This window comes from Mytilus californianus, unplaced genomic scaffold, assembly GCF_021869535.1.
Source record: "Mytilus californianus isolate M0D057914Y unplaced genomic scaffold, xbMytCali1.0.p SCAF_4, whole genome shotgun sequence".
Classification (NCBI taxonomy): Eukaryota; Metazoa; Mollusca; class Bivalvia; order Mytilida; family Mytilidae; genus Mytilus; species Mytilus californianus.
In genome coordinates, this window is record NW_026262690.1 from 116,080,978 (window position 1) to 116,103,436 (window position 22,459).

A 22,459-nucleotide genomic window follows, 5' to 3' on the forward strand; every position below is an offset into this window, starting at 1 on the left:
AAAGGGGACGGGATTGTAGGTATGACAATTGGAACATATCCGTTGTCATCTATGAAACGGTCAACCACCTCGTGAGGTTCCTTATGAGCAGCAACCCTCTATCAAGGAAAACATGATAGGAAAGACAAGCCCTGGAATATCGATCGTATCAACTGGGATATATATAATCCGTATGCAGCGCTGCTAGAATGTTGCTACATAAAAATGGAAAGTTGACAGTTGGGGAGCAGGAATAATCTCTTTTGTCGTAAAGTTTGGTTTTCAACCGACCCTCATTGTCAATTTCTAGATGAAAGTCAAGATATGAGGCAGACTTACCTGTTTCTGTTGTATTCGTAGCTAAGTTGTTTTATACAGTGTTATATTTTCTTCACGTGAAGACATCTTTTGTGTATAAAAAATGCGTTTGACGACCCGCATTTTTTCTGTTTGTTAATCACGTGGCAGTTCTTGTCTTTTTTGTATCCCAATATCTTCTATTTATTGACAAATTAATGTATTGTTAACCTTCTTAGTCATGTCTCTGATTAGCATGAAATATTTACAGCTGGGTCCCATTTGACAAACTAATCGATGCATTATTTAATGATTTTGTGATTATAATGGCTCTTTGCAGGATCTTGTTGCAGATTACCACTGTTCGTGTACATCTGGTTATACAGGACGTAACTGTGAAAGTGAAATAATGGAATGTAACAGCAACCCTTGTAAAAATAGAGCAAGATGTCATGATCAAATAGCTGGCTATAGTTGTGAATGTGTTCTTGGTTACTCGGGCTTTAACTGTGAGGTAAGTGTAAAAATGTAAACAAGAAGTCAAAATTAAATGATACATGGATAAAATTATTCTCTGTCACTTATTTCTAAATTTGAAGTACATGTACGTGTAAAAATTAAGATTTGTAACTACAGTTACAGTCTTCGAAGGGTTTAAACCTTCCACTTATACCACATACCAATTCCCATACATATTTTTCCAATCATAAGGGAATTCAATACATCCTTTAAGAAATGAACTAAAATATAAGCACCAGACAAAATTCCTCATGCACCATACATTAAACTCCAAACATACAACATAACACTGTTTCACCTTACACGTTTTATAGGTAAATTTACTCAATTCTGGGACTGTATGCATGTGTTTTGAGTTTCCCATGCTTTAACTGTCTGTGTAGTAATTGTTGAAAGGAAGATGTATGGCTACAATTATTTTGCGTTGCTTGGGCTTGTCATTACCACTTTTCAAGGAAGTTGGTTTTTAAGCGTTCCGTTCTTCTACATTTCCGATATTTTAATTCTATGAGAAATAAACTTACTAATACTGATATGCGTGCGAATGATAAACGTTTCCGGAATAATATTCACTAGGTAGGCTGGAGACCAAGAGTTTGGAAAGCCAACAAAACAGAACATTTTAAAAACATTACAATTAACTGAGGTTGAACTGAACTATGCCCGGAGAAGGGCATTAATTTATAGTTATAAAACAATAACCTAATTTATATACATTATACTGAAAATTGTTAATCAGAATCTATCATTTGAATAATACCCATATTACACCCCTGTCTACTCGGTTAATATAACAGTAGGATATTATCTGTCCATCAGGAGTAAGAAGTATTAATAACACTTGGGAACCACGTTTTAGTTCGCGATACCAGGTTCCTGAATGATCTTCATAAACTTTATATTCATATCAGATACTCAACGTGAATTAGATCATTACTAGTCTCAGTGGAAACATAAATCTGTAAACCATTGGGACTTCAAGTAATGACTTTTTAAACTTCATGAGTATTGATTGTTTTATAAATGTTTGGGACAAAAAATGTGATTCCACTTTTTTAATTCAGATTGACATTGACCCATGCTTTCCTAATCCATGCAAAAACGGTGCTAGTTGTTTTAACGTCCAGGATGACTTTTACTGTCATTGTACTAAAGACAGGAAAGGGAGATATTGTGATGAAATCAAAACTACATGTGATTCTGATGCGTGTCAAGGTATGAAACATTACTGTACTGTCAAAGGAGGCAGACAGTACTAAAAGGATAATCTAAACTAAAAAATCGAAGAGATACTTACAAAATCATGGTGAAAACAAACAAAAAACGACAAAAAGACGAACAACAGTCTACAAAACACTGCGCAAAAAACTAAGACTGAGCAACACAAACCCCATCTAAAAACGGGTAGTGGTCTCAGGCCCTCCAGTATCGTTAACAAATCCTACTCAATATGAGTCAACCGTCGTGTTACGCAGGCCATTCTATAACGTTAGTTATATGAAGTGATGAGGCATTACGAAATAGCAGATTGGTAGCTATGAAGCATTACGAAATAGCAGATTAACTAACCGTCACATCACCAAATTGGAAAACCATCGGTCATGTCAATTTTTAAACCCGACAACTTGACCGAAAAAGAAATTTTGTAATTGAAATTTGTTTTTCAAGACAAAATATAGACAAGACTATTACCCGAAAAAACAAAACAGACATTGGAAAATTTGAAAACACAAAACACAACACGGAAAACTAAAGCAAGTTCAACACGAACCCTTTTTAAACAAAACATGGGGTGATCTCAGGTTCTAAAAGGTTAAGAAGAACCTGCCCGATATGTGGCACCCGTCGTGTTCCTCATGGTGACTACATATTTTGTATTAAAGCTCATTCAGTGATATCACAATTGAGGAAAACAGGACGGGAGTGTAGCTGCGACAATTGGAACATACCGTGGTCGTCCGTCACACAGATTGTGACATGTCCATAACGGTCAACCAACACTCGAATGCGTCCATAAAACTTCCGAACGGATGACGTCAGCTTCATGATGAAAAACACAAGCTCTGGAAAATCGTTTCAACTGGGAGATATATGCACAATATGCGGTCGCTGCTGGAGTGTTGCTACATAGAAATTGGAATTTTACAATTTGAAAATTGAATCATCTCTTTTGTCGTAAAGTTTGTTCACTATCGAACCTCATTGTCAATTTCTGGATATAACTCAAGATATGAAGCAAATTTAACTACTCTTAGTATATCTGTGGTAACACGCATGTATAAATTATGTATAACTCATGTAAGGTCAACAAAGGAAATGATAAAATAACATTCATTAAAATACATGGAGGAAAGACTGTCGCATGGAGTAAGACCAAATCATAACAGTTGCACTCCAATGCATATCAAGATAATCAGTGTCAATAAATAATTAATAACACAGGGACTCCAAATGTATCAATCCCAACAATGAAAGAAAACACTTTATAAAATTCGTGACTCCGACGCGCTTTTTACTGTCATCAGGAACACTCAAATCCCCAAAATTTGAAAGCCAGGGATGTATTAGACTTGAAACCGTGAGAAGTTATATAACTAAAAGTGACCTCAAATAATAACCAAATTTCAATATTAGTACTTCGGAATTGACAAAATTTATATGCTTAATTTTGAATATAAATATTCGTTATTGGGCTGCAAAAAAATTGCAATTTCTTCTAGCAAAGTTTGATTTTGATGGCTTAGTAATACTTTAACCGTCTTTTTGGTTTTGAAGCCCCAGTTATCTATTTTATTTTTAAATCTTAATTTTGGTTTTATATACAGATGATTAGGCTTATTCTAGGAAGATAAATGATACACACTTATTTCGGATATTACATATTTATTTTTTTTTGGGGATTCCAAGAAGAGCTTTGAAACCCCTGAATATATTTCTAACACATACGGTCATTTTACATCGAGCTTTACAGAAGAAACTTATGTACACGAAACATACCACTGACATTCAAATTTTATGCTTGATATATTTGATGAGTCGATATATATCTTGATAATCTGTCTTATAAAGTGATAATAGTATTTTGCTTTAGTATGGAAATGCCTCGATAATGTATAGATGTTATGCAGTGTACTAGAAGTATTAACTTTTTTTAAATTAAAAATCTATACCTAATCTAATTTGAATAAAATGTTTTGTTGTTGTAGTGATTGACAGCTGTACAATAGCTTTACCAAATAACAATTCAATAGGAGGAGTACAGTTGATCTCATCAAATGTTTGTGGAAAGCACGGGATATGTATAAGTAGACCTGGTGGCCAGTACAGTTGTGTTTGTGATACAGGATTTACTGGGGCATATTGTCATGAAAGTATGTACAAAATATATGTTTTATCGAGTAATTTTTTAACTGGAAACGAGCATTTGATTTCTTACATGGTGTTTTAAATAAACTGCAAATTCTGAAAATCAAGCCCAAAGCTTATCCTCCATTTTTCGAGTAGATTTCTAAGCTCCAAGCGATTACTTAACTTATGTTTTTGTATAAAATTTGTTAGAAAACTACACTTACATTATTATTGTTTAAAATGTATTGCTGTATGCTACTGACTACGGCTGGTGTAATAAATTTTATCCTAGGATCTTTATAAGTTTATTCATGTTGAAGGGAAGTGGGATAAAGATAATGTTTGCTTAGCCTTGGTAATCACTGATGTTTCTAAATACGCTTTTGCTAATATTTAAGCCAGACGATACAGTTTTGTTTCCCTGCATGTGATACTGTTAGAGATACAGGAGCCGAAATTTATTAAAAAGCATTTTGAATAGCGGTCGATGAAGACTATTCCAGAAACAGTTGTTTCAGAGAAAAAAGGTTGAACAGTTACCCCGTCATTTCATTCATAGGCGTAACGGACAGAAGTCCCATTTAAAAAAGCTTTCATATAAACCGATCACTTAATTTATCAAAGAAGTAGAGTCGTTTTTTAAATAATTAGATTATTATGCAGTTCTCAAGAGAAATAACGTAAAGTTCCACAGTTGTATCATGACTACTTATCTCATTTTCAGATATCAACGACTGCCTCAGTAATCCATGTCAAAATTCTGGCACTTGTGTAGATATGGTAAACTCATTTCAGTGTATATGTAAAGAGGGATACGAAGGCCTACTGTGTAACAATAGTAAGTTATACTTGTTAATTTTATTTTGAGAACTACCCATTTATTTAGGGCAACAATAACAGATTTGTAGTTACCCCTAACATACGTTTGTATGGTATACGTTAAACTAAGGTCAACATTTGTTTCTTTTGAATTTTTAGCATTAGGACTACCCGAGGCTTTTCGTCCCTTTTCTTAAAGGTAGTACCTTCTCTTATGCTGAAGGTTGTATTCACTTTTATTTGTGAATGTTTCTTTACGTTTATTGTTTTTATTTTGGTACGTTGTTGTGCGTTGTTGTTTTAATTTGTTTTTAGTCATGTGTTTTCTATCCATTTGATTCGTTATATATTTTATATAGTATATTTCCTTGAGAGGACCATAGCTACTTCTCTGAAATCATTGAACTAAGGGTTCCAAGTTAAAGTTATCCTTTCGAAACTTTTACGGACGACAACACGAGTTGGTTGACCCTTATGGTATAATTGTGTCACAGATGACCACTGACATAATCCAATAGTCGGAAATACAATGTATCCTCTTTTCCTCGATTATGACATTACCGAATGAAACTCATCACCGACTTTGTACTTACCATGAGCAATACGACTGCTTACCCTAGCGGAACACCTGAGATCACCCCAAGATTTTTGGTGTGTTCGTGTTGCTCAGTCTTTTCTATGTAGGGTTTTGAGGACTTGTTTTTCATTTCCTTCTCTTTTGTTTTTCGTTATAGCGTTATCAGTGTGTTTCGACTTGTGAGTTTTGAATGACCCTATGCTATCATCCTCCTCTTTTTTGAGACATCTTCCAAAAATATACTAGTCAATAAAAGAAACGATAAACAAAATGCATATTCCATATGTAATAAAACACTGTTCATGGTTTCGAAATTGTCCAATTGGTCTATTCTTTATAAAAGAATGTTCTCTCATAAAACCGTTGTGAAATGCACTATATTCAAATCTGTTGATTTCAAAATTTTTTTTCATAAAAAATCTCAAATACCGATATTCGAAATCCCGATGCAAATATTTACCAAATTGTCATCATTTTCCGCCAAAAAAATGTGAAACCTAAGTTCCATTACATGGATTTTCTGAATCATATGCACCCGCTTTGCAAACAAATGTTTTTTAGTTGATAATTTAACAGTTTTTACTGTTCGATATATGTCATTATTAATTCGAGTTCAAACCTGTGTATCGTTATTTTTGTTTAATAGAATACACGAATTTATGAATGGCTTTCAACTATGTTTTTGATTTTTTTTATTCGTTAAATCTGACTTATGTTACTATTACAAGTTAAAAATAATTTTCAGAGCTGTAAATTGTTTACATATGTACACGTATTTGTTTTACATATGTACATGTTTTTATGACATTGTATTTGTGGGCTAGTTTTCTTTTTGGTTGTTGCTGTCATTTATTGTCCTGTGGACTTTTGATTTGCCTTGAATTTTACCTTAGTGAGTTGGTGCTCTTCCAGACTGTGTATGTTTTAACATTATGGTCAGGAACTTAAACTGAATTAATATTGTTTATCATTCTCTGAACAGATATAACGTTTTTCTTTTTTAATTCAATGATATTTAATCTAACAATAACACTTACATTGATGGCTGAACTGCTTTAAAGACTGCAAATAAAGCATATATATGTATATCAATAAACAGAATGTATCTTCAATATAACTACTTTTTTGTTTTGGCTTTTTTCATTCTTTTCTAAATCGATAGTGCTATTGCTTTTTATATACAATTGACGTATTGTGCCTGACATATGTCGTTGACCTTCTGATAAAAGTTTCTGTCTACTGAATACGACTTCCATCCCAGTAGCAAGTGCATCGATAAAGACATTATTCATTTGGTACATTCTTATTGTGTTTTTTACTGTTTGTGTTAAGTAATTGAATTAAAACTTAAATGGGAAGGAACTATCGGCGTCTAGCCATACACGCCTTTGTCTGTCTATTTTTGACCTTCCATAAACATCATTCCTTATATGTATTGTTCTATATAATTATTTGCAAGTTTGAATTACCATCTTAGTTGTAAGTGCATCGATACTGGCGTTATTGAAGTGGTTTTTCCTTTTATTGTAAAGGTTTGCTAAATACATTTAATAAGCTTAGTAATTGTTATAAAACTAAGGTTGCAACTTGGTGGGCGAAAGTTGACCATTGATGATTTAGCTTGTTTTGTTAGGGCCTTATTCATTTTTATGTTTACAAAAAATGCTTTCAAACATTTATCGTCTCGAGTTTACCAAATGTAACCTATTCAGAAACATTTGTCGTCCGCACTGAAATTTATTTCATACGCTTATTTCCATACGCACCTGAGAACGACTGTTGAATTCGTAATGGCGCACGTCGAAACTGTTTGACTGTTGACATGGAATATATCAATTTGGTCGCATACAACAATGACTGAAAAGTTTATGTGATAGGCTGTTTCTTTAATGGAAAGTTAATGCGAATCAACTCCATATCAAAGCGATGCAGTTATTGCTACTTAAAAACAGAGAAATCAGAAATTAAAATGATACGTTAGTCATCAAGTTTAAAAAAATTACACCTTTCGGTGTGCATTGAGAAATGTGAGTACTTATATGAAGCAAGCCCTAGGGCCTATTTTAAGTTAGACAATCTTTACATTTGATATTAAAAAAAAGAACACCATTTATATAGCTAAAGTAAAAATTAAATCTTTAATTTTTTTTGAAGTAACCCTTGGAAATATTTCTATTCATTAGGGAAAAGAAATAAATCTAGGTAGAGCACCATTTATCACCAACTTCATCTCATTCGTAACAATATGTTGGGTTAGATTCGTCGTCTTTTCTATGAGACTGGTTGTTCATAACTCTTGGTATTTTCTTACATTTTTACGAACACAGTGATGATTTGGTTACCCGTTTTGGAATATCTGTCACGGACACAATCCGGTTTTGTCTTCTGTTTGTCATGAGGTACACGATATGTGCCACTACGGGAACAGAGCACATGGTTACGGTCATTTCAATGTTGCTTCTTCTTTAGTTTTTTTTGTTGAATTTATGTTATTTTTCAAGACCGGTTTTATTATTTATCCTTGTCTACAAAAACTGTGCTCCCATTTCAAACTTTCATATTCGATTATGTATTAGTGCTAGAGAAATTACTTGTATCGATGGTTCCAATTAAGTAATGTCTTAGGGTTAGACACGAGTCATTAACCAATCTATTACCAACTGTTATGTGTTTTCGATTGATTTTAAGGTTCACGACGGAAGTGGAGCAGGAACTGTTGAGTTCCCCCCCCCCCCCCCCCCCCCCCCCGGGTTTTAGTGGGGTTCGTGTTCAATTTTTGTTATTTTTGTTCTTTTTGTCATGGTGTTGTCATGCTTTCTTCGACTTAATATATTTTATACTTTGGTATCTTTTTGTCGTTTTTCACAGGAATTATATTTGTAGATATCGTTTTTCTGGCAAAATATATTTAAGACTACGCCCATGTTCTGTGGTAACAGAAAGTAATTCCATTTTATATCTGTCTATCAGCGTCTTTTTTTGAAAGCACAATCAAATTTGGAGACCAAGCCAAAGCTTATTTTCACATTTCATAATGTCTTTCGAAATATTTAGAAACAAAATTAGACTATTGTATCGTAATTTTTTTATTTTCCATTTGTATTTGCAGTAGCGGTCGACAAATTAAAAGTATCATTTTTTTTCTAATTTTACACAACTGCCATAATGAATTTCTAATTGATTGTTTACTCGGTAGTCAGATCGTTCATTATCGAAATTTGTTTTAACAACCTTTATGTCTTTCATAGTGACGCGTATTTAGAGAAAACAGTTTTCATTAAAATGATGTTTTTGTTTTCATTGTATTATTTATGTATTCAATAGATAAAAATGACTGTTACCCTAATCCATGTAGAAATAGAGGATCCTGTCTGGATTTAGTAGCTGATTTCATTTGCCAATGTCCAAACAGTTGGAAAGGGAAGACATGTGCCCTGAGTAAGTATTGAGTCAAGATGATATTTGTCAGTTTGAATAAAATATATGAGATATTCGTCAATGCGACAACAACCCTACGAAACAAAACACCACAAAAACATAACAAAAAGACACACAAATACCGTTTTACCATAAATGTTACTGTTTTCTTTTGTTACCTTATTTTCTTTTTTAGTATGTATACTGTTTGAAAGGGTAGATATATGCTCTTTGTAATTATATGCTCAAAAGAAATATGCGGATAAGCAATTATCGATCGAACGATAGCGTAACTCAACTTGTCATACCAAATTGTAGCGTTTATTGTATATGTTATGCGAGTCACACACATTTGATTAAAAAAGCACAGCTTCATTTTAAGGAAATAATTTTGCAATTCGTTCATTAAGGTCTTTTCCCAACGTGGTAAAGACCTCATTATTTTTGTAATGTTTTTTTCTTTCAACATTTTTTGACATGGCCTCCCCCGTTTCTATTGAAGTTATCATGACCACATTTGGACCATCGATAAACCTCATCATGAAGTATTACCAGATGACGCTGTGTATAATTTTAATTATTCAATTAAGAAGTTATCTCGTTTTGTTTTTTTCGACATGCCCCCTCGTCTTTTTTAAGACATTTTGACAATAGGTAGATCTTACCATGAAGTATTACCAGATGACGCTGCGTAGGATTTTATCATCCCCTTTTAGAGTTATATCTCTTTGAAACAATTGTTACAGGTAGAATCGATATGAAAAAGGCAACATGTTAATAAATATAAACAATTATTTTGTTATCAACCCTTATAAGAGTTATTTACTTGAAATATCATAAACAATTTTTGAAAAATTATAATTCGAGAACCGAAAGTCGTAGAGACATGGGATCTTCACCATTTCAAAGATACACACAAAAACTATACTTTAAAGAATTACCTCGTCGTAACTTTCGAACGGTTGGTCGGACAGTCTTGGATCTAATGTGTTCATGAAGAAGGTGAAGGTTCAACATTTTTCATAATAGACCCAAAACTGTCCGACCATCCGTTTGTTCAACAGGTTGTTTGTTTGATTAAATACCAAAATTATTTGATAAAAAAACACAGAAAAATAAGCAGTTTGATATTTGTAAGTTTTTGTAAGTTTCATAAGTTCTATTTATAGAATTGATATTGCATCAGTTTTTTACTTTGCCAAATAGAGTCATGTGACATATGAAATTGAACATCCAAATGAGCTATATTAGATAAATGAAAATTAATTTTAAAACCCAATTTCCATTCGCAAGAGAAGGGTAGGGTCATTAAGTGCAAACATTAAAAGTCCTACGATGGTAAGGTTGTCGAATGTCAAAAGAAAGTCCATAATACGTACTTTTCAAATATCAAATTTATGTCCCCCACAGAAGTTTGGGTGGAGTCATTTAGTGTAAAAAATGAATTGTTTTCGAAGGTAAGGTGTTCGTATTTCAAATGAAAAGTCATGTGTACTTTTCAAATATCAAAAAACGGGGAATGTGAGAGAACAACCAGACCAAAGAGCAGAAAACAGCCCAAAGGCCACCAATCGGTCTTCAACACAGCGAGAAAATCCCGCATCCGGTGGCGGGCTTCAGCTTGCCCCTGAACAAAAATGTGTACTAATTCAGTGAAAATTGACGTCGAACTTTACTCCGAAACATATAAATGAACCAAAATTAAAAAAACCTTACAAGACTAACAAAGGGCGAAGGTTCTTGACTTTGGCAAAAATGCGGCGGGGTTAAACATGTTTTGTGAGGTCTCAAACCTCCCCTATACGTCTAGCCAATGTAGAATAAAGAAACACACAGCAATACATCAAGTCTACATTACAAATATCCTACTTTCGATCTCGAAAAATGACGTGTATAGGGTCATTTAGTGCGAAAAGTGAAAAGTTTAAGAAGGTAAGCTTGTCGCATATCAAATGAAAGGTCGTAAAGAGTACCTTACAAATATCAGACTTTCTTTTACTTAAAAGGACAGACCTTTCAATTGTTTTATAAATAGTTGAGATACTAGTTTGCTTTTGTTTTTTTCATTTTTATAGCCCGACCACTTTGGTCGGGGCCATATAGTTTTACCCTTATTCGTCATTCCTTTATTCCGCAATGAACAGTTATATGGACTTTTTTTCTAAACGTCTTCACATATTGAGCTGATTTTTAGTATGTGAGTCAACTATGATGAGTAACAGATCGAGATTACGTTTGGTTTAGCTCCGATGATTTTTGTGGAAATTACAGGCTTTGGACTTTCGTGAAAATAACTGTTGTACGGACTTTCATTTTCAAATTTCAACTCCTAAAAATGGCTTCAAGCTTTGTTTTGCGAGCGGGGCCATTTGTGTCGTTCCGACACATCTAGTTTTATTATCAATTAGGAGCGGAATGAATAATAAGTATTCAATTTGATTGAAATTGTGTCTGACAATAAAGATTTACTCTGTTATACAAACACTTTTTTACATTTTGACGTTTATTGTCGCTATATCTCGCCTTCGCGTCATTTGTTGCAAGCGAAGCAACAAAAGACGAACAGACGAGATATATCGATCTTGATGATGTAGGGATAAATGTCTCTTAAGTTTCCTTTAAACGCAAGCCTTGGTATTTCAGAAACCAAATAATGATCTATATTACAGACATCTTTAGACTGTTCATTTGAGTCACAATCCTTAAATCAGCATGTTTAAAAGAGAGGCGAAAGATACAAAAGGGACATTCAAACTCAGTCAAAAACAAACTGACAACGCCATGGCTAAAAACGAAAAAGACCAACAGACAAACAACAGTACGCAAAACACAACATAGAAAACTAAAGACTGAGCAACACGAACCCCACCGAAAACCGGGGGTGATCTCATGTGCTCTGGAAGGGCAATCAGATCCTGCTCTACATGTGGCACCTGTCGTGTTGCTCATGTTAAATTTAGGATTCTTTGTATATTTTGTCATTATTAACAAGCTAGGAAATTGAATAAAATTTATTGGTGTATTTTGTTTTCGAATGTTGGATGATGAATATGTCTGAGGATCTGCTAACCCTTCCATAGCACGTCAGACCAATCCCGGGTTTCTTTTGTTTGGGGTTCACCGTGCTTAGCCTGGTTTTCACGTCAGACCAATCCCGGGTTTCTTTTGTTTGGGGTTCACCGTGCTTAGCCTGGTTTTCACGTCAGACCAATCCCGGGTTTCTTTTGTTTGGGGTTCGCCGTGCTTAGTCTGGTTTTCACGTCAGACCAATCCAGTGTTTCTTTAGTTTGGGGTTCGCCGTGCTTAGTCTGGTTTTCACGTCAGACCAATCCTGGACTTCTTTTGGTTGAGGTTCGCCGTGCTTAGTCTGGTTTTCACGTCAGACCAATCCCGGGTTTCTTTTGGTTGGGGTTCGTCTTGCTTAGTCTGGTTTTTCACGTCAGACCAATCCCGGGTTTCTTTTGGTTTGGGTTCGTCTTGCTTAGTCTGGTTTTCACGTCAGACCAATCCCGGGTTTCTTTTGGTTGGGGTTCGTCTTGCTTAGTCTGGTTTTCACGTCAGACCAATCCCGTGTTTCTTTTGGTTTGGGTTCGTCTTGCTTAGTCTGGTTTTCACGTCAGACCAATCCTGGGTTTCTTTTGGTTGGGGTTCATCGTGCTTAGTCTGGTTTTCTGTGGATTTGTTCGCCGTTTTTCTTATTCTATATTTATTTTTTTGTTCACTCACAGGGGACTCACATTGTGATAATTCCACATGTCTTAACAAAGGAAAATGTATTGACTTGGAAACAACATTTACCTGCCAGTGTCCAGAGGATTTTGAAGGAAGCACTTGTCAAATTCGTAAGCGACTTGAGTTTTTTAAATCCAGTTTCAATTATAAACATTTTCTATATTGATAAATATTGATTTGTTCCTTTAATAGAAATATAATGATATATGAACTTCAATATAATATTTACGAAATTACGAAAGTTTAACAGTTTGATTATTTATTAATTTAGAAATTACACGAAATTCATTGTCTAAAAATTATCCAACACTTTAGTAATGTATTCACTTCTATTGAAAAAGAAAACTAATATTTAAAGGTGATTATAAAAGCTGCTGTCAATGGAGAGCCTTTATTTTTGGAATGAGAAAACTTTGTATTCTTTGCCAATAGAAATGAATAATGAAATACAAAAAAGATTTTTTTGTTTTATATTGTCCATTTTGACACACATTTTTTCAACATTTAGGATCGATTAATGCATGTGATAATTCACCATGTAGAAACCATGCAACATGTGTGAACAGTGGAGATACCTTTACTTGTTTATGTAAGGAAGGATTTGAAGGATCTATGTGTGAAATCAACATTAACGATTGTAATCCATTCCCATGGTGAGTTTCTGGAATTCATATATGCAGTTCTATGTTACTTATTGATACTTTAAATTGACAAAATTTGAGAATAAAAACAGAACCCAGCAAAATTTACGATTGTCAAATGTTTTCTTCCTTAATTACATAAATGCTGCATACAGAAGAAAATCTGGGGTAAATTCACATTCAGTGATATTTTATATTCGTAAATGCAAAACGTAATAAAAACGTTTAAGACCTGATATAACCGAGAAAGACAATAATTGTAGTCAAACTCACACAGAAATCAGAGCAATGCATGTATGAGAAACATATCTTCACTTCAAATGATCTCCTATGCTGAAAAAATTATTTTGTCATTTTTCCGGGCAGTGTAACCAGTAAAAAAGTTAAATAATAGGCCGATGTGCCGTATTGATTACAATGTTTACCTGACGTAACTCAAACCAAAATTGGAATAAAGCACGTGTCTTCGAAATAAGAATCAAAAGTTGGATGGCCAAATCTAACACGAAGTTTAAAAGCATTGTAAGCCATCAATAATATGCCATGTCAACTCAAAGAGCTGACTACTTGGCAGTTGATACCCCCAGGAACGAAAGGGTTACTAGCATTAGCTTCGACCCAGTGGTTATAAAAACTCATGAAAGATACCTGGGTAATATTTGATACGTAGCAACGTAAAAGAGAGGCGAAAGATACCAAAGGGACATTGAAATTCATAAGTCGAAAATAAACTGACAAGCCATTGTTAAAAAAGAAAAAAGACCAACAGGCACAATAGTACACAAAACACAACATAGAAAACCAAAGACTGAGACACATGAACCCCATCAAAAATCGGGGGTGATCTCAAGTGACCTGGAAGGGTAAACAGATCCTGCTTACCTTTGGCCGTCGTGTTGCTCATGTAAGTACAAATTCGGTAGGTCACAATCGGTGAAAAAAGGGGACGGGGTTGTAGTAAGGACAACTGGAAGATATCCGTCGTCATCTGTGAAACAGATTTTCCATAACGGTCAACCAACTCGTGATGGCGGCCGTAAAATTTACGAAGGGATGGTTTCAACTTCCCCCCTGGTAACTCGTAAGGACTAATGTGACGAAAAGGGACATAAAAAGCCAAATTCATCCAAGGTCAAATTCAACAAAACCAGGTTCAACCCACCATATTTTTTCTTAAAATGTCCTGTACCAAGTCAGGAAAATGGCCATTGTTATATTATAGTTCGTTTCTGTGTGTGTAACATTTTAATGTTGTGTTTCTGTTGTGTCGTAGTTCTCCTCTTATATTTGATGTGTTCCCTCAGTTTTAGTTTGTAACCCGGATTTGTTTTTTTCTCAATCGATTTATGAATTTCGAACAGCGGTATACTACTGTTGCCTTTATTTGTATATGGGGTTGGAATCTTGTTTTCCTTGTAATTTCTTAAAGATGTATTCTTCTGACTTTACAGTCTCGTTGAAATCTCGTAATCAATTTTTCAAATTTTATTACCAATCTAGTCAGTCTTTTTAGCCAAAATTTTGAGAAAATGGGTGAGGGGAACAAGAAATGATTTTACCAGAAACATGTACATCCCATATCACTTTTTTTCTTTTCAAATTTCTTAGATATGTATTTTTTCAATCATTTATAACAAAGAAGTTGAAATAATATACATTTTGTTCTTAAAACAGAGAAAAATCACAAATTGACAAAATTGACAGCATTGTTAATTTGACACAAAAAAGCATCAAAATATGATAAAACATTCTTATATTAACACCTACCTATAGTTTTTTTAAGTTAAATTTATTCAGATTGGTCCACTTCATCTTTATTGAAAGTATGAAAAAAAGTTTAATTGTGGAACTGTGATTTTTTTCACGATAATAGCCCAAAAATAGGTTAAAATTGATGAAAAATGGGAAAATCATCAAAATTGGGTACTTTCAAAGGGCCGCAGCAAAAAAAGAAGTGCACCATCATATGATTTTTTTAAGTCATATAAACCCAAAATTCAGGTTAAGAAAAAAGTTTAATTCTAGAAATTTTTGGCTCCTCAGAGGTGTACTTCCTTAATTCATCAATGGAGAATTTTGGAACCATATGTTATACATCACACAGTAAAAAATATGATACTAAGTAATTATTACAGCACTTTATAACTGATAATTACTATGTCATTCATAGTTTTATTAAAAGTTTTCGCCCATACATTATTGTTTGCTGATTTCTTATTTGTACTATTGAAGCTATAATGGTGGTCGATGTATTGATGGAGAAAACTGGTATATTTGTGAGTGTGCAAATGGCTTTGCCGGACCAGACTGTAGAGTCAGTAAGTGTTACAAAACATTGCGCTTAAATCCACCAGCCAAAAAATACCTTTATTATGACTGTGTAATTTGGAGGTAAATCCTCATTTGAGACACATTTCAAATTCAACAGTAATTTAAGTTATCAGACACAAGCTATAGAATAATGCCTATCATTTAAAAGAAGGCAATGTTACAAAAGAATGTACAAATTTTTCATGAACAACTGCTAGTCAGGATGCTTCTTACGAAAGGGGGAAAAGATACAAAGGGAGCTATTAAAACGTCCAGTTCCTTAAAATTTAGGCAACAGTAATTTACCGATGTTCTAATCTCATAAATCGATTAAGAAGATACAAATCAAGATAACAAACACAAACTGAACCACATAACTCGAAAAGGAGCAACCCTGATGCGTCGGTAAAAAAAAATAACAAAAAGGCAATAAAACAATATACGTATAATTGAGCAACACGAACACAACCAAAAAACCGTGGATGAGCTCAAATGCCTCGGAATGGTCGAGGCTTTCTGCTCGATAGTGACACCCGCAGTGTGGTTCCATTTACAATATGTAAATATGTCGCATCATTAAGTTCTCCAAATGTCATTGAAGTTGAAGTCATCCCTTCGTAAATTTTACGAACGCCATCACAAGTTGGTTGACCGTAATGGAATATCTGTTTCACAGATGACGACGGATATGTTCCAGTTGTCGTAACATCAATCCCGTCCTCTTTTCTCATAGAGTGAACTTCCGATTTAGACTTATCATCGGGTTTGTACTTTCATAAGCAACGCGACGGGTGCCACATGTGGAGCAGGATCTGCTTACCCCTTCCGGAGCACCTGAGATCGCCCCTGGTTTTTTGTGTGTTCGTGTTGCTCAGTCTTTAGTTTTCTATTTTGTTTTATTGTGTACTGTTGTTTCTCTGTTGGTCCTTTTCTCGTTTTTGCTTTAGCATTGGTCAGTTTAATATCAACGTATAAACTGAATGTCCCTTTGGTACCATTCGCCTCTCTTTTAACAATAGTGTTCAAGATAAATCAGTGTGAGAACTTTTGACAACAATCTATGAATATAAAGTAATAAACCCTTGTTTCACAGTTTAAATAACTTTAATGTCTCTTATCAATATTACTATTACTTTCACAATAGTTAACGGCAAGTATTTTTATCCAATAAATTATTGACCTTCGCTCTAACAGAAATGGCATTATACCGTTTTGTGTCTTAACAAACGAACATGACTGAAGTTAATGAATTAAGAGGTTATGCCTTTTTAGCAGCATATGCTTGACATGCCAGTGAAAACGACGAGTAGAAATAATTTCCCCTGTTCAACAACCTTGTCAGATTGTTCTTAATTGTTAAACGGTTGTACATTTTATCCGGATATAAACCTTTCTTTTATATATCACTGTAATTCTTTCAAAACCTTGAGACAAACACATGCCACGTAAACGATATGCTTTTTTCTCACTTTTTCAGATATAAACGAGTGCATATCGGATCCATGTACATTTGGCAGTACATGTGTTGATGGTATAGGATCTTTTAGATGTATATGTCCACCTGGTAGGACTGGAACATTATGTGAGGAAGTGGCAGGAAAACTGCCCTCACCATTGTCTTGTCTGTTTAACAGACGCACATATCCTGATAAATCAAAATGGGAGCATGAATGTAATTCTTGTAGCTGTGAAAATGGTGTAGTTACTTGTAGCCAGGTAACAGTATAACTTTAATCCATTGTCAATAGAACTTAGTTTAGGAATAGTAACTTAATTTACCCGAAACGGATTGTTTTTAATATTCATAGCCTAGACTATCCTTAATGTAAGTTGTCAGCATTCTTAAAAAATTGTATTCGTCCTGTAATTAACTTATTGGATACTGTTTCAAATGACTGTCGATAAAAACAATTATATTATACCTGTAAATACCTGATATATTAGTTCAAGTTGAATCAATTTTTTTTTATCATACAATGTTGTATCAATTAAGTGTCCTTGTTGTACAGAATAATTATGTTTAATCTTAAGGGTTATAATAATTTTGTTTCAGATTTGGTGTGGACCATCTAATTGTCTTAATAACTCAAGATATGTAGGAAATGTTCTGGAATGTTCTGAAGGTCAGACCTGTGTTATACAGACAGACAAAATATGTTTTACTCCGCCATGTGTACCATGGGGTTATTGCCAAGACCTCAGGGAAAGCAAAGACACCATTATGTATAATGTGGATTCAAATTGTGAATCGGCCAGTCCTCAACTATCTAATAATTGTGCCAAGATTTCTTTGATATTTGACAAATCAAAAACGCCAGCGGTAAGTTCAAAAATGAAATAAATACAAAACACAGTTAATATTCTTTTCTTCACAGTTTCTTTATAAGCGCTGAATTTACTCAGTTTGATGTCCCTTTGTTGCCTTGTTCCATATTTTTCGGCTAAAAAAGAGAGAGACGATACAAAAGGAACAATCTTTAAGTCAAATAAAAACAGACAACACAATGAACGAAAAGAATAAGTTTCATTGATTGATAGATTGGTGTTTCAACACTATTGTGCTATTTCGTGGCGGTCAGTTTTTATTGGTGGAGGAATCCGGAGTGCCCGGAGAGAACCACCGACCTTCGGTAGGAAATCTGACAATCCTAGTCAATTAATATTGGAGTCGAGTGCACCTGCCCCGTGCGGGACTCAAACTCACAACCTCAGTGTTGACTTGCTAGTGAAAAGATTTAGGACGCGACGACAAAACACGGTAGTTTCTGCTCGATCATTGAAAGGTAACGTCTAACACTCTCAGCTCCAGAAGGATGTCATTAGTTCCTGCTTGACTAGATACGAGTTACTTCTAACAATACAAGCAAACGTTTCAATGTTGCATTAAAACTATTTGACCTTAATGTTTGAGATGAATAAAATTTTGTCAAAATTATTACATGCACGTTTTATTTATTTCAAATAAGATATTTTTGGTAATATTCAACTTCTTTATTTTTATGCATTCGTGCTTCTAATGAGAAATGTCTTAATCCCTATAGTATATTTAATTATACTTTTATTTGTATTTTAGGGAGTTTCTGTTGAAACAATTTGTAATACAATTCGAAGGTTACCTGTGCTTAAGACATTGTCTAATGAACAACATGTATATGTTGTTTGTAATTTACATAAAGTGCGACTTAATGCCATAGATATATTATTGGTAAGTTATTCACATCGATTTTAATTCAAGCATACACTACACTTCCACACAAATTTATCAAGAAAAAGGTTTCATATTTAATTAAATGGTCTTTTGATTAATCTCATTGCAAATTTATTTGCTGTAACTCTTTTAAAGCCTTTTTCTGTAGCGAAAAAGGAAAGTATGCTAGATACACTTACTGGAAATGTGAAGACATGATTGAAGCTTTAAATTTTCTCCTGGACAACATATATGTACGTTTCGGCGATAAAGTGTATCGACAGGTAGTAGGTATTCCTATGGGCACTAATTGCGCCACTTTAATAGCAGATATATTCCTGTATTGCTATGAATCACAGTTTATGGCCAAACTCAGTAAAGATACGTCATTGTTACATTTAGTTGACACATTCAACAATGCCTACCGTTATCTTGATACTTTTTCGTTTAATAGTCCAGAGTTCTCTAAATATACTCCCGAAATTTACGCAAAGGAACTTACTTTAAATAAATCTAACATAAACAGCAGTAGTTGTCCTTTTCTAGATTTAGACATTTCAATTTTTAAAGGGAAACTCCATACTAAAATTTACGACAAGAGAGACTATTTTTCATTCCCTATTGTTAATTTTCCTTTTCTAGACGACGATGTTCCTTTGGCTCTTTCGTACGGTGTTTATATATCCCAACTCGTTCGTCATGCCCGTGTGTGTAGTGATGTCATAGATTTTAACGAACGTAATCAATGCATCACTGGTAAATTATTAAGTCAGGGATTTCGTTACCAAAAATTACTTAAAACATTTACTAAATTCTTTCATAGATACAAAGATTAGATTAGTAAATTTGGCTGTACCAAAGAAATAAGAAAACTTATTAAAAACGGTATTTCACATCCTAAATCTTACGGTAATATTGTATTAAAAGCGCGGAAATCAGTATGTGATCCGTGTAAACTCATCGAACCTTTAAACAAACTTATTAGTAAAGGTAACTTATTAACGTTGTAATGAGATCTTTGAATATTGTTTACATTGGCACTAACATCGATTTTGTCATCAACAAATTAAAACAACAAAATTTTCACTTGGATGGAGAGTTGTCTCATTGGCACTCATACCACATCTTCTTATATCTATAACTAAATTTGTATTGTTTTCGAATGGTTTTTTTTTTATGTATCATTACACATCCATGTTTATTTTCTATTTAGAGATTGCTTTATCGATATATAACATGATACATATTTATCATAAGGTTAAATCCTAACTATCCTACTGAATGTCGATACTTTTATTTTGGCATTGCACAATTCGTGTCTTCTTTGACTGTCCATGGCGTTAAAAAACTAAATCCCTGGGATGTGTTTTAATTTATTTTAGTCTCTGATGCATGATTTTTTATTATTTATTGTTTTTAGCTTTTAACTAGCTTTCAGTAACTGCGAGTACTCTTATATCGTACTTTCGTGTAAATTTGACCTGTTGACATAATTTGTATTGCATTTTTGTTATTCAATAATTACTTATTTGGTGTTATATTTCGTCTTATTATTTTTAATATGTACCACCTTTAATAAGTATTTAGTATGACGATAAATTTTCACTTCTGTACTCGTACTGTGAACAACAAATTTATTTATTTGGAAATAATATATCCGTACTCCTAACAACAAAATTATATTTAAATTTACCTGTGTATTTTATTTTATCTAACGCCGTTTGTCCCATTTAAGAGTTTTCTTTTTTAGACATTGTTCTACAACTTTTTTTATCAATATTTTATTTATATTGTGTCATATATCAAACTTATTCGTTCAGTGTATGTTTACCACTTTTTGTTTACACGTCTTTTTGATCGAGTTAAGCCATTTCAATTGATATTTTATAGTGTGTCTTTTTATGTTGTAATGTTATACTACTGTTTCAGGTTAAGGTGAAGGTTGGCGCCTGTTAAAACGTTTAAACCCACTGCATTTGTATGCACCTGTCTTAAGTCAGGAGCCTGTTGTTCAGTGGTTGTCGTTTGTTGATGTGATTCATAAGTGTTTCTCGTTTCTCGTTTTTTATATAGATTAGACCGTTGGTTTTCCTGTTAGAACTGTTTTACGCTAGTAATTTGGGGCCTTTTATAGCTTGCTGTTCGGTGTGAGCAAATGCATCGTGTTGAAGGCCGTACTTTGATCTATAATTGTTTACTTTTTACACTTTGTGACTTGGATGGAGAGTTGTCTAATTGGCACTCATACCATATCTTCTTTTTTATATATAATTCTGTTCAAATTTACTTGCATTATGTGTACGGATCACCATCAAGATTTTTTTTACACACTGTGTAGTAATGGTGTTGAGCTCCACATCGAAATGTCATAAATTTTATTGACCATGAATTGAGTTGGAGAAGAGGTCTATTTCAATTGTCTTTGAAATGTTATTCATTTTAAACTTATTTAGTTGTATCAACTATTTATTAATATAACAAATCAATGATTTGAATTAACGCTGAAAACCATTCAGCTCAGGCTAAACACAAGGATGCAAGCAACCACATATCACTAGACAGTCTGCAGCAATAAGAAAAACGCATACTGTATAGTATAAAAGCTGTATAATGCCCCGGAATAACTTAATGTGAAACAATTCATAACAGAAAACAACGACCAGACCAAAATTATTACCAACGAAAAACTACACGAAATAACAGACAGCAACAACGACAATCACTGAATTGTAGGCTTCTGGCTTGGGAATGAACATAAAGAATATGATAGGGCTAAACATGTTTGCGAGAGCTAAACACTATTACAATCTGGTAGGAACAACATTAGAACAAACCATAAAACCAGTTTAAAGGGCTCGACATTAGCAAATATTCAACATTCTTCATTTGATATTTCAATTTTTAGACCATATATGTCGCTTAAAAACAATAAATGATTCGAAAATTGTATTACACTCTTTTAATTTTAAATCTCTAGTTCTGCTTCTAAAATATTTCAGTCAGTGGAAGCTACCAAGTCAAACAATCAGATAGATGCCACACTCAAAACAGCTATCGACAACATAACACAAGTCATAAGTCATAAGCAGACAGGAAGTAGTGCTCTTGCAGCGGTAATAGAAGTGGAGGTGTTGATGACAATATCTGACAACACTCTAACTATGGGTATAATCATTAGAATCTAGCAACAGATTATGTCATACATAATTTATCGCATGTCTTTATCTTTCACTTTGCTGTCATAGTATTTTTCGGAAAGAAAAAAAAATTGGACAGTCAATGAATAATTATGAGTAAGCGTATACTTTGCATGACAACGCATGCCATTGATTTTACAGTGGCATTGTTGAATTTTGCTTTAAGCGTTCGAAGGAGAGAGGAAAGTAGTATACTTGGACATGACCTTAAGAGAGTTTTTTTTTCTTTTCGGAAAATTCCTACACCAAGTAAGGAAAATGACAGTAGTTTTTCACTCGTTCCGTTTGATTTTGTCAGTTTTTAATGGACTTCCCCTTTTTGAATTTTCCTTCGAGTTCGGAATTTTCAGGTTATAAAGTAATTATAACATTTACTATCTATCACCATAGGATCTTCGTGACCGAGTATAATAAGTAGCTCAACATTTAACACTGA

At 33.8% G+C, this 22,459-nt stretch overlaps 1 protein-coding gene across 1 annotated transcript in view; it reads left to right on the forward strand.

Annotated features, from left to right (window-relative positions):
• Positions 1–22,459, forward strand: part of LOC127739209 (protein jagged-1-like) — a 70,811-nt gene that overhangs the window by 47,033 nt on the left and 1,319 nt on the right. The window contains exons 10-21 of the mRNA XM_052250830.1: positions 617–790; positions 1,860–2,010; positions 4,002–4,166; positions 4,868–4,981; positions 8,864–8,977; positions 12,685–12,798; positions 13,197–13,341; positions 15,562–15,647; positions 17,117–17,355; positions 17,693–17,959; positions 18,713–18,844; positions 21,826–21,991. Coding sequence (XP_052106790.1) covers positions 617–790; positions 1,860–2,010; positions 4,002–4,166; positions 4,868–4,981; positions 8,864–8,977; positions 12,685–12,798; positions 13,197–13,341; positions 15,562–15,647; positions 17,117–17,355; positions 17,693–17,959; positions 18,713–18,844; positions 21,826–21,991 — 1,867 coding nt within the window. The remainder of the gene's footprint in view (positions 1–616; positions 791–1,859; positions 2,011–4,001; positions 4,167–4,867; positions 4,982–8,863; positions 8,978–12,684; positions 12,799–13,196; positions 13,342–15,561; positions 15,648–17,116; positions 17,356–17,692; positions 17,960–18,712; positions 18,845–21,825; positions 21,992–22,459) is intronic.